General features: G+C 38.7%; 1 protein-coding gene across 1 annotated transcript in view; it reads right to left on the bottom strand.

The window, feature by feature from the left end:
* Nucleotides 1-16405, bottom strand: part of XKR4 (XK related 4) — a 211497-nt gene that overhangs the window by 65805 nt on the left and 129287 nt on the right. The window contains exon 2 of the mRNA XM_041412913.1: nt 8150-8349. Coding sequence (XP_041268847.1) covers nt 8150-8349 — 200 coding nt within the window. The remainder of the gene's footprint in view (nt 1-8149; nt 8350-16405) is intronic.

Genomic DNA, 16405 nt, shown 5'->3' with positions numbered 1-16405 from the left:
AAATGTAGCTAGGATAGCTAATGTAAGAAAAATAAGGACAAAAAGAGTAGCAGTAAAATGTGTACTAAATCTTCTTAATACTGTTTTAATGGCTTTTTTTTCTATTAATATTACATTATTAAAATTACATATGAAGATGTTATGCTGGTATGTTATGAAGCCTTATTGCTATTCACTCAGAATGACCTGAATAGTTTATTCATTTTCCTATGATGTAATGAGTGGAAAAAAAATGTTCAATGAGTGGCCAAGCTTCACAAATTATATTTTTTGCATCATAATGCAAACTCACATTTATACGTCTACATAGTGCTGTGTGATCCTTTGGTTTTTTAACACCAGTTAATAGGTAATAAACAAGAATAAAGATATCAGTATAAACTCAGTGAAAAACAGAGTCACCAGAACATATTATTAAGAAAGAAAATTTTGATGCAGTTCCCCTGACTACTAATGCTGCAAGAGGAATTAGGGTTATTTTACTGCAGCTAAACAGAAAAAATAAAAATGTTCACTAGTCATCTCTGATTGACTTTCAGGGGTTGAGGTCCTGTAAAATGGGTTTGTTAAGAAGACAATACCTGTGTACATTGCCTCTTGCTTTTACAAGTTGTATTGGTGTATCATACTTTTAGATAGATGAATGGACAGGGACAGGGCATCAGCAAACACAGGAAATAAACACAGGACATAAAGCATTATAGGGTTGCAAAAAGACCTGTAGAGTTACAGAAACACCTATGGCCTCATAATCACTCCCTGGACATGGGTGCTGAAAGAGACCTGGTATTCAGAAAAGATGGAAATAATGGCAAAAGCAGTGTGTGTGAATGGAATGACAGCAGGATGTTTCAGAAAGGGTTCCCAGATTCTGTTTGCATACAAAATCACTTTGGGGAAAGATTGTGGGTAGTTGTTAGAGTCTGATGTAGAATTCCAGAGTTAAATTTGGATATGGATTGAGCTGTTCAAACCATTATTACAGGGAGAAATTCTGCACAGAATTGTCTCGTTATGGCAGCCTCTGATTTGTCAGATATAGGCTGGAGAACAAGTGCTGCTGAAGGCAGCCCAGATATTCCAGGGTGTGACAACTGACAGCTTTTCTGAGAGAAAGCAGAAAGGATTCTTTCTAAACTTAGTTATGGAAAGTATAGAGGTTGTTACAGGACATCTAATCATAGCAAAATAGCATTGAATCATATAAATGTTGGTTTAATTTATATACAATGGAGGGATAAACAAAAATAGATCTTTTAGTAAGTCCAACAGAATTTTAGAGAAATGAGTGAAGGCAGCAGAAGTTAATTGTTCTTTCCCCACGTCTCTGTGGGGGACACTTGGATTTTCTTTGAGGCAAAGCACAGAAGGATTTCTGGAGCTTTTGAACACTGAAACCGAAAAACTCAGTAAAATAAGCCTCAAAAACTACCTCAGAAATGGTTCTTTGATGGAAATGAAAAAAAGAATGATGAGCAATAAAGGTTTTGCTTTATAAGACAATTTTCCATAAGGGCTCTTGAAATAAGAGCTCAAAGACAGAGCCAGCTGATAGAAAATAAGAACAGAAAGGAAATTTTTATCACTGTAGATGGAAGCAAAACTGGAAGCTCCCTGTTTTCACTCAATGCCTCTCTGTCTCAGGATTCAAAATTAGCCAATGTATGAAATCCTGCTGTTGGTAAGAAGCATCTAAACTGTCCCCACTCAGAAGTGGTGCCACATGACTGAAAAGGAGGCATTTCACAAGTACCTGGCTGAAGCAGGGCTACAGTGCAGGCTTCAATAAAACACAAAGCTTTAGAGCAGCTTTTAAAGCAATAACTAACTGAAAACAAAGGTAAATCTAGAACAACAGGATGGCTTGGGTTGGAAGGTCATCTAGTTCCAAATCTCTGCCATGGGCAGAGGAACATCAGGTTTCTCACAACCCTGTCCAACCTGGCCTTGAAACATGGAAGTGTATGAAAAAGAATGGATATATTAAAAATGAAGCAGATCATAAGAGAGCTAGAGTCTAGAATAACTCAATAGCTTTCTTATATAACCCCTTTCTCAACAAGTAAAATGTTGCAGATCTAATCTATCAAATGGCAGAATGGTGACTACAATGCTAATGGGAAAGTACTGGTGATGCTTGAGAGGTTAGCAAATAGTAGAGGAGAAATAAGGAAAGTAAAGGAACTAATTAAAGAAAGATACTGCAGATTATGTTGAAATGCTAATAAAGAACCCTTGAGGTGGAGTAGAGTGACTCTTACTTTTTCAATACTGATTACACTTGAAACCACTGAGCACTTCTCTTAATGACCTTTGTTTAAAACATAATGTACTAGTAAGTGTTTGGGAGATATTTTCAATGCAGGAAAGGAGAGTGATATGTGAAAAAAATCAGGGGCACCTTGCAGGCTGGAAAAGTAGAAAAGAGATGAAATTTCATTACATGCATTTAGTTGCTAATACATTTTTATAATGTAATTGAAGCCTCATCAGAGTGACACTTGAAGAGCCAGTGTGTTTTAAAGGATCATGAAATAACTAGACCTAACTAGTCCAATACCTGAGTGAACTGGGAATTACAACCCTAGATCATACCTAGCCATGAGAAATAAGGGAGCTCTGGGTAAAAGTCATGTGGAGTCTTCTGTGCAGTCTTGGTCATTGGTATACACCAAAGATGAATTCAGACTGGGACTGAGGAAGAAAAAGTCTATGAAGAAAATTCAGAACCACTCATGAGATGAAAGAATGCACAGCAGGAGGAATGATTCCACTTTTCCATCAAAGTATTTCTTATTCCCCAATCCCATTTGTCACTCACAACAATCCCACTGGGCAGGGGAAAGCAGTGCAATCCTTTGTCTGGAAGGATGACTGGTGGCTGGTAGGTAATAAAAAAATATTGGCTGAAGTCTGACTGTTTTTCCCTGTAGTGAAGGCTCTCAATTTTTAATTTTTTTTTCAGTTATAAGTCTTTTTATTTATATTTTATTTGTATTGACTGTTTTTTTTTTTTTTTACGACATTTAAGAAAACATAATTTTCTTTGAGATGTTGTTTGTTCTCTTATACTGATTGAAATACTGCAATGGGTCAGAAGTTCTTAAAAGCAGGACTGAAGGACAGAAATGGGCTATATAATTGTACAAACCCCATTTCCTTAGGGAACAAATGTAAAAACAGGAATGGAACTAGAATAAATATACACAGACTGCTGATAAAATTAAAAAGTCAGGACAGGCATCAGCAGGTCTATATCAATCAGAGAATTAAACTTTCAACTGGTATATTAGATACTAAGGGTATAACTAGTTTTAAGGTTGTAATCAGGTTATGAAATTGTATGACATGATTGCCTTCAGGAAGTGCTCTCCTGGACTATCAGAAACAAGGGTATGCTAATATGATGCCTCTATCCTAATGAGCACAAGATAACATTTTTAAAATTTACAAAAGGACCTGCAGATCAGTTTAAGAGTAATTTCCAGAAAACACATTATTTATTCCGTAGTATATCATACTCGTTGATCCTTGTCACTGGAAATCTATTTTGGCAAGTATCAAGCAGAATCTGTAACTATAGGTTGCTCTGTTTTAGTTTCTCTGTGGAAAGTTTGGGTACTGGACTGCAGTGGTGCAGAACCTTGACAATTCAGAGAAAAGTAATGGCAGCTTGCCCAGAACTCAAGTGCTGCACCTGATTTCCATACAAATATACATTGAATTGTATAAAATATTGCATCAGAGTTATGTATTTTATTTATTTATTTATTTATAGGGCACTGCAAATGTAGGCAGCATTTTACAGAGCAATCCAAAATTGCTGTGAAGGTAACAAAAAAGAAAACCTGTGCAAAAGCATAATGTTGTTCACAAAAAATGTGTAGACTTAAATGATTTTCAGTTTACTGTGCTGATATGAAAATTCTGAATTCCTGATGCACAACATTGATCTTTACCAGAGGATTTTTATAAACAACATAATTTGCTTCTGCCAGATAAAGTTAGGACCTATCAGCCATGTCATAAACTGCTATCAAGTCTCTGAGCTTCTTCTTCAGCTCAGGCAGGAACAGCAATTTGTTTGGAGTAGAAGCACTGGAGAATGCTTGGTGGCACTGTAAATGTTTGTGCACTGGCTGCGATGTCAGGATATGAACAGTGTAGGGTTTCCAACAGAGTTGGTAGAAAATGGGAAAATGTTTGGCCAGGGAGATTCCCTGGAAATACATTTTCAGCAGAATCCAGTAGCTCTGTGCTGTGTGGTGACTTCAATGAAACTGGATGAATTTATAAACTGGTCTGAACTTTTTGTTTTGCTGCTGGCACTACTGTCAGTCCCCATTAAGAAATGCAGCTTTATATGACATAAACTTTGATTAGACTTTGATTAAACTTTGATAGAGACTTTGATTAATAGCACTGTATGGAAAAGCCAGAACAAATCTCCCAGGGGCTGATGAAGAAAAAATTGTCAATGCAGTAAACAGGAATAAGAAGCTAATCTATAATTTAAGCAATGTGTTAATTAATACAGAAAAAAATAATGAAATCTGTCATAAATCCAGGGACTAATCTTGTGTATCTGCTCATCTATGGTGTTAGAAACCATACCTTGAATAGAAAAGCAGTATCTGTATGGTAACTGATGGGAGTCACTTTCCAATCAGATGGTCAGTAGGATTTTTTGCTTGCTGGGAGTTTACTCATTTTAAGATAAGAAGCCTTTCTAAAATCATATGTCCTAGTGGGAAAACCAAAGTAAGTAAAAGAGTGCCAAGGGATGGCTGCTAGTCTGCGGGCAGGACTCCAAGATGAGGTGCCACATAAAGGGACAGCCCTGACCTTCCTTACCTACCCTGATGCCGTGTCCTCCCTTGCCTCGCCAGGGCTGGCATTACCCATTGTTGATATCCCCCTGTCCCAGGAAGCTTGGCTGTGCTCAGAGCAGAGGCAGGAGGAAGAGACCCCCGTGAGGAAAAGAGAAAGGAATTACCTATTTCAAGGCACAACAGTCAGTCTGCTAGAGAGCAGATATTTCTTCAAAATCAAAGGAATCACCAGAGTGGAAAAGATGGAGGTAATAGGGGTATTAGCACAACTCCTGTTTAGTACACTGTCAAACTGAAGTTGTTCATCTTCTTGAGAAATTTGCACCTAGAAATCATCAGCTTCCAACAGAAGCAATTTCATTCCTTCTACTCAGGTGAGACCTGGCTGCTGGTTGTAGGCAGAATAAGAATGAACATTGCCTCTAAATGTGCCAGTTTTGATGAACTCTTACAAAGAATCAGGTTTTTAGATGATAATTTAGCTACTGTTTTACTATTAGTCAGATATCTCTGGATGAGGATGCAGAAGAGAGACAACATTCCATAAGGTCTGTTGATGGCCTCCCACACAAGCCTTGCACTACTCCAGGGTCATGATAAAGGGATACATAATCCTTGCTAGAAGCTTACACTGCAGTTTTAAAATTCATGCTTGGGGAGCCCAGGCAAGTGCTAAAGGATCCCTGTGGTGTATCCTCAGGGCTTTTGAAGTGGTCCTTACTGCAGTGCATGCGAGACTGAGAGGAAAGGTTTCACAGATATTGCACAATATTGTTCATGATCCCCATAAAGATCCATGTACTGGTCTGCATGTATTTCTTCCCTTGATTAGCAGGGCTTAGTTACTGAAATAAGAAATAGTCTGAAACAAGCCAACACCCATTACAAAACTTGGAATCTTCAGTAACGCTGATAGTATTCTCCTATTGGAAAAAATGCTATTTTGTTGCATTTGGAATTGAAAATATAGAATTTCATAAATAAAACTTTCATAAAAGTTTTTCTTGCAGTAATTCATGGATTAATATTAGAAATACCCTGCTTACAGATCATTAGTTTCCCATGCCAAATTTGTGGTTTGTGAAAGTCATAAGCTCTTAAGAGCACGGACCAGCAATGTCACTTAACAATTCTCATAATAACTTAAACTGAAAGAGAACTAAAAGAACAATAAAAACAATAAAAAAACCCAGTAGCATTCACTAAACAAAGAAAATCGATCAAATACCCTGTTCATTGATCCATGTCGGAAATCTCTCTAACAGGCTTAGTGAGAGGACAGCTAGCTGAAGCAAATACCTTATGGCTGGGCCTTTTAAAACACCCATTTGTAGCATTATACCACTGAGAAAAATTATGCTCTTCTTATGCAGCCTCACAGCTAATCCACCATCCTATGGTGTAATGCATTAGCCTTATCATTTCTTTAAGAAAGGAGAGAAAACAGAGAAAGGATTTTCACAGCTGGCAAGATGTTAAAACATATTAGATTTTATCATGAGAGTATAATGGTACTACTGTTTAAGAAAATGCTAACATCTTGTTTAATTTTCTTAGTTTTTCTAAATGGATCTTTTTCTCAGTGGAAGGTGGAAAAAAATGGGGGAAGAGAGCATAAGTAAATACCTTCCACCTTCTCAGCTGAAATCCATAATTATAGTTCTATTACTTTTTGGTTTCTTATATATAGGTTTCACAGAGCTGATTGCAGGGTGCAGGAACCATTTTTGCCTTTTAAATTGAGGCATTTCAGGTCTTCTCTAATTAACAACCACTTGCAGAATGTATCACAGGCTGAATGTCTACTCACCAGGCTCATTTCTCAGAGAGAGATCTGTTATTGCACTAAAATGAGGATGAGAGGCATTCTGCATTAATAGTTTATGAAGATAGCTAAATTACAGCTGACCATACAGTATTCTGTCTATTTTCTTCTTCTAAGTATTTCTCTGTACTCGCTTTTTCTGGGGAGACAAATCTTGAAGCATTAATACCTTCTCCGCAATGATAATAGTTGGAATTTTTTGGTGTGGGTCCACATCATTTTGAGAAATTGCAGTAGGAAGTGCATAGGCAAACTTCCTTGTACAGAGCAACAACTATCAAAATAGAAACTTTGGTTTTCTTTTCCCATTAAGGTGGTAGAGTTTTAGATCTAATGAAACAAAAAACACAGGAAGAAGTACAGCTCTTTATTACATGACAGTTCAGAGCCCTGTAAAAGTAAAGCCTCTGATTTATCCACAGGAAACTGCCCAGGATCAAGATCTTCACACAGTTACCCACTTTGTGCCCACTCCTTTTTACCTAATCACACTCACTGCATGTTACTCACAATAAGCTAACCAGACCCAACATTTTCTTGGAGCAAGGAGCTGTCACATTTTCTTCTTGTACACTGGTAAGCACATGAGCTGTTCCTCAAAAGCAAATGACAAAATTCTGCATTTCCTTCCTCCCTCTGTCCTTCTCAATCTTCCCTCCTCCCTTCACTCCTCACTGCCTCATGGCATTTTTGTTACCTTCTGGATTCCAAGTTCTCATTCACTTCATTCCCTTGCTAAAAAAATCTGTCCAGGTGCAGCCATAAGGCAAAACAATGGCACAATACAAAAGGAGAGCTGTCAGGTAGCCAAAAGCAGCACAAGAAAAAGAATAGTAAGTGAGATATTCTAATATCTGTATCACCAACCGACAAACCATATAGCAGGACATATGCATGCATTTACCATTTTAAAGAAGTAGCCACACTTGCTGAAAGCATCAACCTTAGAAGGAAACCCAAAGTGTGAAGGAATGAGTACTGCTGGAGAGATGATTTGTATTATTTCAGGTAAGCACAACCGAGAATGGATGGGCATAAACATTGGCATTTTCTTCACAGAATTGCTGTTATCTCCTGTGCTGTCTCCTGTTTTGCATAATGCCATATGAACCTCATTACTGCAGTTTGCAGGGTTTTGAACATTCACAGAAAAAAGCATAGGGAGAAGAGTAATAGTTTGATTGATGCAATTTTCACATTGGCCCAGTGGATAATCAGAAGTGCTCTTCTATTACAAGGACATGCAGAAAGCAAAACATTTTAAATCCCACCCACAGTCCAGGGCCATTAAGAAAGCCTAAAAAAACCTCTAATAACACAGGCTTTCTTGACAGAGTTATTGTCAACAGCTAAATAGCAGCTAGCAGGCAAGACCTGCTCTTATGCCAGGACTACAAGGCACACAGCAGTCTGAATGAAATATAAATATGTATGTGTGGAAATTACATCTTCCAAAAATTATAAAAAATAAATAGATTAAATGAACCCCTACCTTGGAGAGCCTGGAGTGTACGAGTCTGAACAACAATACAGAGTTGCAGGACCAGCTGTGGTGCACTTTCCAGAAAGGTGGCTAGCAAATGCAGCATACTCACATCTGCATACTCATACACCATTTTCCAATAAAACCTCCATCTGTCATTCTCTCCACTCTGTCGACTCCGGATACCCAAGTACATTGTGTGAAAATACCTGGAAATGAAAGAGAGTAGTTATAGAAGCACAGAATGATATTTTACTGGTTAGACTTCTGCTTGCAAACAATGTTCTGTTCAATGTACTTCAAAATAACGAACGTTTATTTAAAAAGATCATCGTATTTCAATTTGTAATAGTTGATGTGATAAGAATAAACCAAACTGAAGACAAGATTAGCCTTTAAACTCCATTTAAAAAGCTTAGCATTGTCTTATTTGTTAACTAGTATTTCTTTCAAGGACCCAGTTTTCTAATTTGAAATATATGGGTGATATCTTGATTATATGGTCTTCCTCAGAGGTTTTTCAAATAACGAGAGGAACAAAACTGGCTCTTTAATGAGAACCTGTAAATAACTAATCACCTAGTCTCCTTCTGCATGGCTCTATTAGGACTTGGAGGACCACCTGCACTGCAGGTCTGAGGTGGTCTTAGCCTGTAGCTCTGCTATGTCTGAGCTTATTGTCCTGCTTTTCCACCCATATGACACACCGAGTATTTCAGATACTGCCAAATGTATCGTGGCTTTTTTCTCATAGTTTGATTATTTTAGTTGGAAAGAAGATGTAGCTGTGAGTTCCTATTTTAGAAGGCGAGGAGATCTGGCTGTGGGTTCCCTTGGAGATCAGAAATGACTCACTATGGTAGCTCCCAGGCAGCAGTAGCAGTAAGCAGCAGCAGGAGCCAGGAACCCAACAGGCTGCTGCTGCTCCCCGTAGTAACCAGCAGATAAAGGGAGCAAGAGGCAAAGCCCGTCAGCTCTCGTGCCCTGTGCAACCAGCAGGAAAAACACTTGGCAGCCACTTAAATCATTAAGTAGATTTTGGTGGGTGCAGGAGTAATGAATGGTTTAGGAAGCAAGGGAGGTCTTCTGAAGGCTAGTACCCAGATGCTGTGATGCCTGTGGTGACCCTTGCAGAGTGTGCAGCAGCCTCCCATGACACACCTGAGTCACAGCACAGTGATCACTGTGGGTGGCCTTTGATCTGCTCAGTTATTCTGATCTGATCTCAGATATTCTGTGTCAGAAAAGCTCCCACGTTGTTCCTACAATTTTATATCCAAACTAATTAAGGCTGGCTGAAATAAAATCCCCAGTCTCACTTAATGAAAAATTTTGGAGATTAAGGTATTGTCTTGCATCAGGGTGCCTTGTGTCCTATGGTAGCATCCTGGGGGGCTACTAACTGTTGTAGATCTTTATTTCCCTTTTGCTTAAGGTATGTTTAATATCCTGCTCCTGACATCATTTTCTTATGATATTTTTATTATGTTTTCACAACAATTTTTTTAAAATACGATCCTATTTTATAATTAGAAAAAGTTAGTAAATTTTAACCATTTTCCATATGAATTATTGTAATTAGTTAGGGTAAAGTATTTCAGTATTTCTTCTTTCCACAAGTTCTTGTCTTAAAACCCTTTTCCTAACTGGTGGGGCATGGTGAATTGTGCAATCTCTTTTACAAAGGTTGCGTGCAACCTTTAATCTCTGCTCAGCTGTTACTCTGGAGGTGTCTTATGCTGATGAGAAGACTTTTGGCTTCTGACTGACAAAGAGCCCAAGATTTGGTTGCCCACTTGAAGAATGACCCAATGCACCCTTGTACCCAATGCACACTCTATGCAGAGCAACAGTTTTTATTCAGGAACATTCACCAGACAAAACCAGGGAGTAGCACAGGGAAACAGCTGAGAGGACAGATCTGAGCCTGCAGCATTTCTCTTGACAATGCACATCACAGCAATATAAAAGGAAAACACATTAAACTCACATTTAAATTAAAATCACACCAGGTGGCTTTGAATTTTATCAAAGTCCCATGTGGGAGTGAAGCAGCAATGAACTGCTCAGCGATAGAGACCACAGAGGTACAGTAAACAAGATGCCAACTGTAACTCTCATGCAAAACACTGAGTAGGTCTAGATGGGTCAGAGTGTGATGGCATAACTGGGCATCTCTGGTGTCTTTGGGGTTAGGTAAAGTGGAATGGCCTGCTGCCCAGATCTGAAAGCCATTGAGCTGGAAAGGCATCTTTTGCTGCACAGTTCTGTTAATGGGGTCCATTGGACCCACAGGTTCTCAGTCATGATCCATTTAATTGTTCCTGGACCTCTCATTAAAGTCCTGCAGCACAACAGGGACAGGTAAGGCTTGTATTTCCTTCTGCAGTTTATTGTTTGGGTGGGTTTTGTTTGTCCTGCCTAACATGTCCTCCCAAGGGGCACACCTTGGAATATTGTGCGTAGTAGGAACAGACAGCATCTTCAGCATCATTCTTTTAAGATATCACTAACCCTTACTATAAATTCCTAAAGGAGCTGTGGCTGCTGAAAATTGTGCCAGGAGGCTCTAGCTCTGCCAGTGGAGCCATCTGCAACTTCAGTTCTACAGCATTTGTACAAAAAATACTTTTCCTATTACAAAAATGACATACTGTGGCAGGTGAAGACCCCTAGGGTTCTTTACCTGCTCTGCAGAGTGGTTGTGCAGGGCAAATATGTTGTGATTAATGAACCCGTATGGAAATATTTCCTCTCCCATTGCACTTTATTGTGAAACACTGGCAGTGAGTTATTGGGGACTGGGGAATCATTGCTCTTTGTCTACTTAGCTCTCTGTAATTTAAACACAAGACATAGAGGACGAAGATACTTTCTGTTTTTACACACTGGGGACCAAATTTCAGCCTAGAGTGGTATTTTTTCTGTCCTTTCAATTTTGACCAAATTAATTGCAGGCTGAAATGAACATTTACACACATAATTACTGTCACTGATTTATGGGCACAATCAGATGATTAGACAGCTAAACGTTCTGATTTGCATCCGCAATTAATTGCACCAGCAATTGATGTTAGGTGTGCAAATTAGCAGTTATTAAAATAAAAAGAAGGTCTAATAAAATGATTCATATATCAGACACTTTTTTCTGATTGTGAAATATAGAAGAAAAAAAAAAGTGGGAGAAAGTGCTTTGTTGTAGTGGTTTCCAAATATAGCTTAACACTGCAGCAATGACACATTCCATTTTATATATATATACATTATGTAATTCCACTTCAGACACCCTCACTGGAGGCCTATTGTCAGCAAGTGCCATACAGACACAGCCAGAGGTAGTTCCCGATCTAAAGGGTTTTTATGTTTTGGTGTTCTGTTATTGTTTCAGTAGAAATTCACATTTTTATGTGACTCTTGCATACAGTGATTCCAGAAAGATATAGGAAAAAGTAGTATAGAGTTCTGTATTGCAAAATGTCTTAGGTAAGTTGATGTCAATGAACCTGAAAGAGCAGATGTGAATGTTATTCCTTTGGTTGCGATTGCATTCAGTCAGCTACAGTCTTCTGCTGGTGCTTTACAAATATACAAAACCTGCCTATCCATGTTCCCAAAGAGCATTTAACTGATATGAAAAGAGATGAAAAAGAGCGAAGAATTGAGAGCTAGAGCACTTCACAAAAAAAGGGAAAAGAAGCAGAAGGGGGAAGTGTGGTAATAATACTGCCATCTAGTAAAGAAACTACTTTGTCTAATAAATCAAGTTTATCTTAAGTCTCTTATTTCACTAGAGGAGTAAAACGAAATAAAAAGACACCACTCCACTCACTCCACAAGAAGACCCTACAATTTCATAGCTCTCTTATTTGTGAAGAAGAACTTAGACGTTAACTGATTTTCTTAGAGAATTTGCAATTAGAGGATTATGAAACCTCTCCTGTGAAGTCACACTGAGAGAGTTGAGGTTGTTCAGCCTGGGCAAGAGAAAGCTCCAAGGAGATCTTATTGTGGCCTTCCAGTACCTGAACAAGGCTGAAGGTTATAGCTTCAAACTGAAAGAGGATAGGTTTAAATTAGTTATAAGGAAGAAATTATCCATTACAAGGGTGGTTGAGACACTGGAAGAGGTTGCCCAGAGAAGTTGCCAATGCCCCATCCCAAAGTATTCAAGACCAGACTGGATGGGTCTTTTAGCAACCTGGTCTAGTGGAAGATGTCCCTGCCCATGGCAGGGAATTGGAACTGGATGATCTTCAAGGTCCCTTCCAACCCAAACCATTCTTTCAGTCTGTGATTCTATGAAATGTACTATGAAAAAGCAATATCAAAACATTTTTCTTTTAAAATTACTCTTTCACTATCTCTCTCTCTCTCTTTTAATTTTTTAATTTTTTTTTATGAAGACAGACCATTGTTTGGGATCTCAATGATGATTAAAAAATTATATTCAGAATTAATACAATGGAGTGAGAAGCACTATATGACTGATAATCAGATGGCAACATATATATTGTTATTTGAGTCTTAATGTCTTAACCTTTGAAGGAAGTAGAGAATTTTTCAGCATTTAATTGTCTTAATTTATTTCAGTGCATCACACAGCACAGTATACAGACCTTGATAAAGCATACCCTTAAGGATGTGAATCTGAGACAAGACCACAAGTGACATTCTTTTTCCATTATACTAATGATGGAAAGCAGTAAAGTAAAAGAAAAAACCAGAAAATCAGGCTATTCCTTATGTCCACAACAGGGTCCAAAATGCAAGGCAAATAGAAATAAAAAATGACCTACATTTGTATTTGGGAAAAAAATGTATTTCAGTATAGGGAAAGAGACATTCATTCTGATAAGACAGTGGTTCTATAGTATTTCCAAAATCAAGTGCCCTCATTTTGCTCCAGATTCACATACCAGTCTTGAAGAGGGTCAGCATAGACAGAGATACCTACATTTGAAATAATTCTGGTAAAAATTCACTTATGATGAAAGTCTTCCCACTTGTGTATTTAATTGAGATGAGGTAGTGTAATTACACAATAATACCAAATATTTATATGAATATTTATATGAGTGCTTTCCATGTTTAAAGTGCTGTAAAACCACTGCTTGATTAACTAGGATGAATGAAAATAATCTTACAGAGTTTGTTCCTTAGGAGTTGGCAGCTGACCAACCTAATACCTTTCTGCAGGATCCAGGTATAACTTTCAGTCAGCACACAAATCCAGCTGATATTTTGGAAGCCCATGATTGGGAGGATGTGACTTTTTCTTGTGTGAAAAAAATTCTAGCTCCTTTCTCCCTTATTCTTAGGAACTTCTCCCAGGTCTTGCACCAGTACAAGTCAGGCAAGGAGGCCCCCAGAATACCTACCAAACAGGAGACAAATCCTCAGAGTAAGTTATTCTGGAAGAGTGTTTGAGTGCCACTGGCACTTGTGCCAAGGATTTCCAACCTGGCTACAATTCATCTACTCTGTTATAAAAGACCTTTGGTGAATATCCTGGTATCATTGAAACTGAAGATGTTTTTGGCAGTGATTTAACAGAGCTTGAGTTTTCCCCCAATTTACTTCATAGTATCTGGGTGTCATTTATGCCTGCTGCTTCTATGAAATTATTTCAGAAGCTGCTCAATTATGCTTCACAGACACCATTCTTTTTCATACAGATAGCCAAGGCTTACTATAAGTGGAAAAGAGAAACCAAACCCTTATTACTGGTGCATATGTTGTTCCCAAACATGTGGGACTTGACTGCTCTTGCTGCACATACTTTGGCTCAGTCAATGTCTTCTAATTTTCTGAGCTCCTCTGCGATTCTCACCCAAAGTTTGTTATTTGATTTTACCTCCATTCTTCCAGTCCCATAACTTTTGCAAATCTTTAGCTATAAATTTAGATTTTTGAGATTTGGAAAAGTTATGTTCATCTGCTGCTCATTTAGACAGTGTGCACAACAAGTATGTGCATATGCAAGTGCAGAGCCATATGTGAGTCCAGTCTGACTATGGCTCTGAGCACTTGCTACAGATTTTCACTATAATGAAATTATACATCTGATGATAATTTATATGACTCTAGAAAAAAATTCTTCAGTTTAGAAGTGTCAAAGACTACATTGTTACCATGTGCTTTATCTAAGAAGTCCTTAGGATGATACACATGAATAAGAGACCATTTGCATTCTTTGGAAAAATGAAATTATTCTGATTTCATGCCTCATGTAGTCCATTTTATTGCAATTGCCTAAGTCTGTAGAGGATGCCGGCTTATGTTGCATAATCCAGTGCAGAACTTGTGAGAAGACCAAAAGTCATTAATGGCTATTTTGAGCAGTCCTAGACATTTATTCTGATGCCTAATTTGCCCCTACATCAAACACTATATTAAACAATTTAGCCATACCATAAACAGTTCTTTCTATGTTTGAGGTGTAAAGGATAAAAATCACTACTGCAGAGCTAAAAATCAGTAGAATAAACAGCAATTCGGATAAGTGGTATTTTCTTCTGTTGCTTAGTTACCAGAGAAAACTTAACTGTGTTTGTATCTCAACAGCATTTGCCATGTTAAATAACAACAGATTGTTCTATTTTACTTCTTATGTGCCTTTTTATTAGGTGTGCCTGAATACTTAAATAAAAAAGTTTCTTTAGAAGGAATACTTACTGCATTAGCAGTACATGCTAATGCTTATTCTTTTTGTTCTGAAGAAACAAACAAATCCCTTCAATTTTGATTCCTTATTTTAGGAAGGAAAAAACAGCCAACTTTTAATTTTCCAATAAAATTATTTTTTATGCGACCATTAAGGTTCAATGTGCAAAAGGAAACTGAAATGCATTCTGGAGCACAGCAGTGGCAAAAACTTGTCCAACTAAGCATGCTTCTGGCAATTTACCAGCAGTTAAAAGTCTGGACTTAATTTACTTTAAATTATGAGTGCAGCATCCTCATCTGTGTCACTGAGATGGGATCCATGTGAGGACAGATCCCACTGGGGAATATTTCATCATAAGAGACATTAAAAGCTGATTTCCAGAATATGTATACCCTATAAAGATTAAAAAAAACCCCCAACTCCTTGTACTTAATTTTACTTTGCAGTATTTAAGATATCAGAAGAATAACTTCTTTACTCCTATAACATAAAGCAAGGCACTTTATGAGCATAAACAAAATGATTACATCTGTTTCATTACGGCCTATAAAGCATTCCCCAGCACCTTCTATGACTGGGTGATCCTTCTCAAATGGCCACGAGTTGTACTACAGCAGCATTTTATGGTCATCTAAATTTTTATGGCCATCTGAATTTAGCTACTTTATGAATTCCCCAACTGTAGCCAGTCATACCCAGCACTTTCCTTCCTTTCCTGCCATGTGCAAACTGCAGACCTTCCGTTTGTGAACCAGTGGTAGAGGGAGATGGCAGGACTAAGTTGGACTAGGTCGAGGTTTAATGGGGAGAAAGCAGCCTGGTCTAAAGAAATCTCTGATGTAGCCTGCTCCCCTACTGTCCTCACCCATGGGGTACAGCTGCTGAGCCCCACTGCTCAGCCCATTGTGGGATTCAACCATGTGTGAGGTGACAAATCTCCAGGAAACAAATCTCCTTGGAATGAGGTGCAGCCTGGGTGCTTGCACTGAGCAGCATGGATGCCGGGCTGTCCTCCATCAGGACCTCTCTAGCTTTACAGCAATTCACTGTCCCTTCCTTTTCTCTGTACCCTGCAGACTCAGGTGAGGCGGGCAGCAAACCCTCTTCCTCTGCACACAGTGAGGTGATATCCCCACAGCATGCCTGGCACATGCTGCCAGATCAGATAGAAGTACCCCTGCATGTTTGCTGTTTAGTTTAATTGTCTCCATGTTTCTCCCCTCAAAACTGGGATATGCCCAGGATGCACTTGCCTCCCAGGGCTCCCTATCAGCCTGGAGGCTCTGTTGTATCCCAATCAGCCTGTGAAGTCCTGTGCTGCTAAGGCTGCCCCTGCCATGCCTGTGGTTCTCATCCCTGGGTCAGCTTTCCCCTTGTACAGTGCTGGGAACCAAGGGCAGGGGGAAGATAGAGCTTGGTGGCCATGGACCCATCGGACAGGGAGCTGATGGTGACACTGCCAGTGATAGGGATGGCATAACCTTGTCAGGCAGTATGACACAACCACTGGCCACAGCTCCTCTAGATGCTGCCCAGGTACTTCTCAGGAGTAAGCATTTGTTTGCACTATCAGTGCATTTGTTTGCACTATCAACTAC

The sequence above is a fragment of the Onychostruthus taczanowskii genome, unplaced genomic scaffold (assembly GCF_017590055.1).
Source record: "Onychostruthus taczanowskii isolate IOZ18803 unplaced genomic scaffold, ASM1759005v1 scaffold4, whole genome shotgun sequence".
NCBI classification, from domain to species: domain Eukaryota; kingdom Metazoa; phylum Chordata; class Aves; order Passeriformes; family Passeridae; genus Onychostruthus; species Onychostruthus taczanowskii.
Note: the sequence above shows the minus strand (reverse complement) of the source record. Positions and strands in the feature narration are given on the sequence as shown.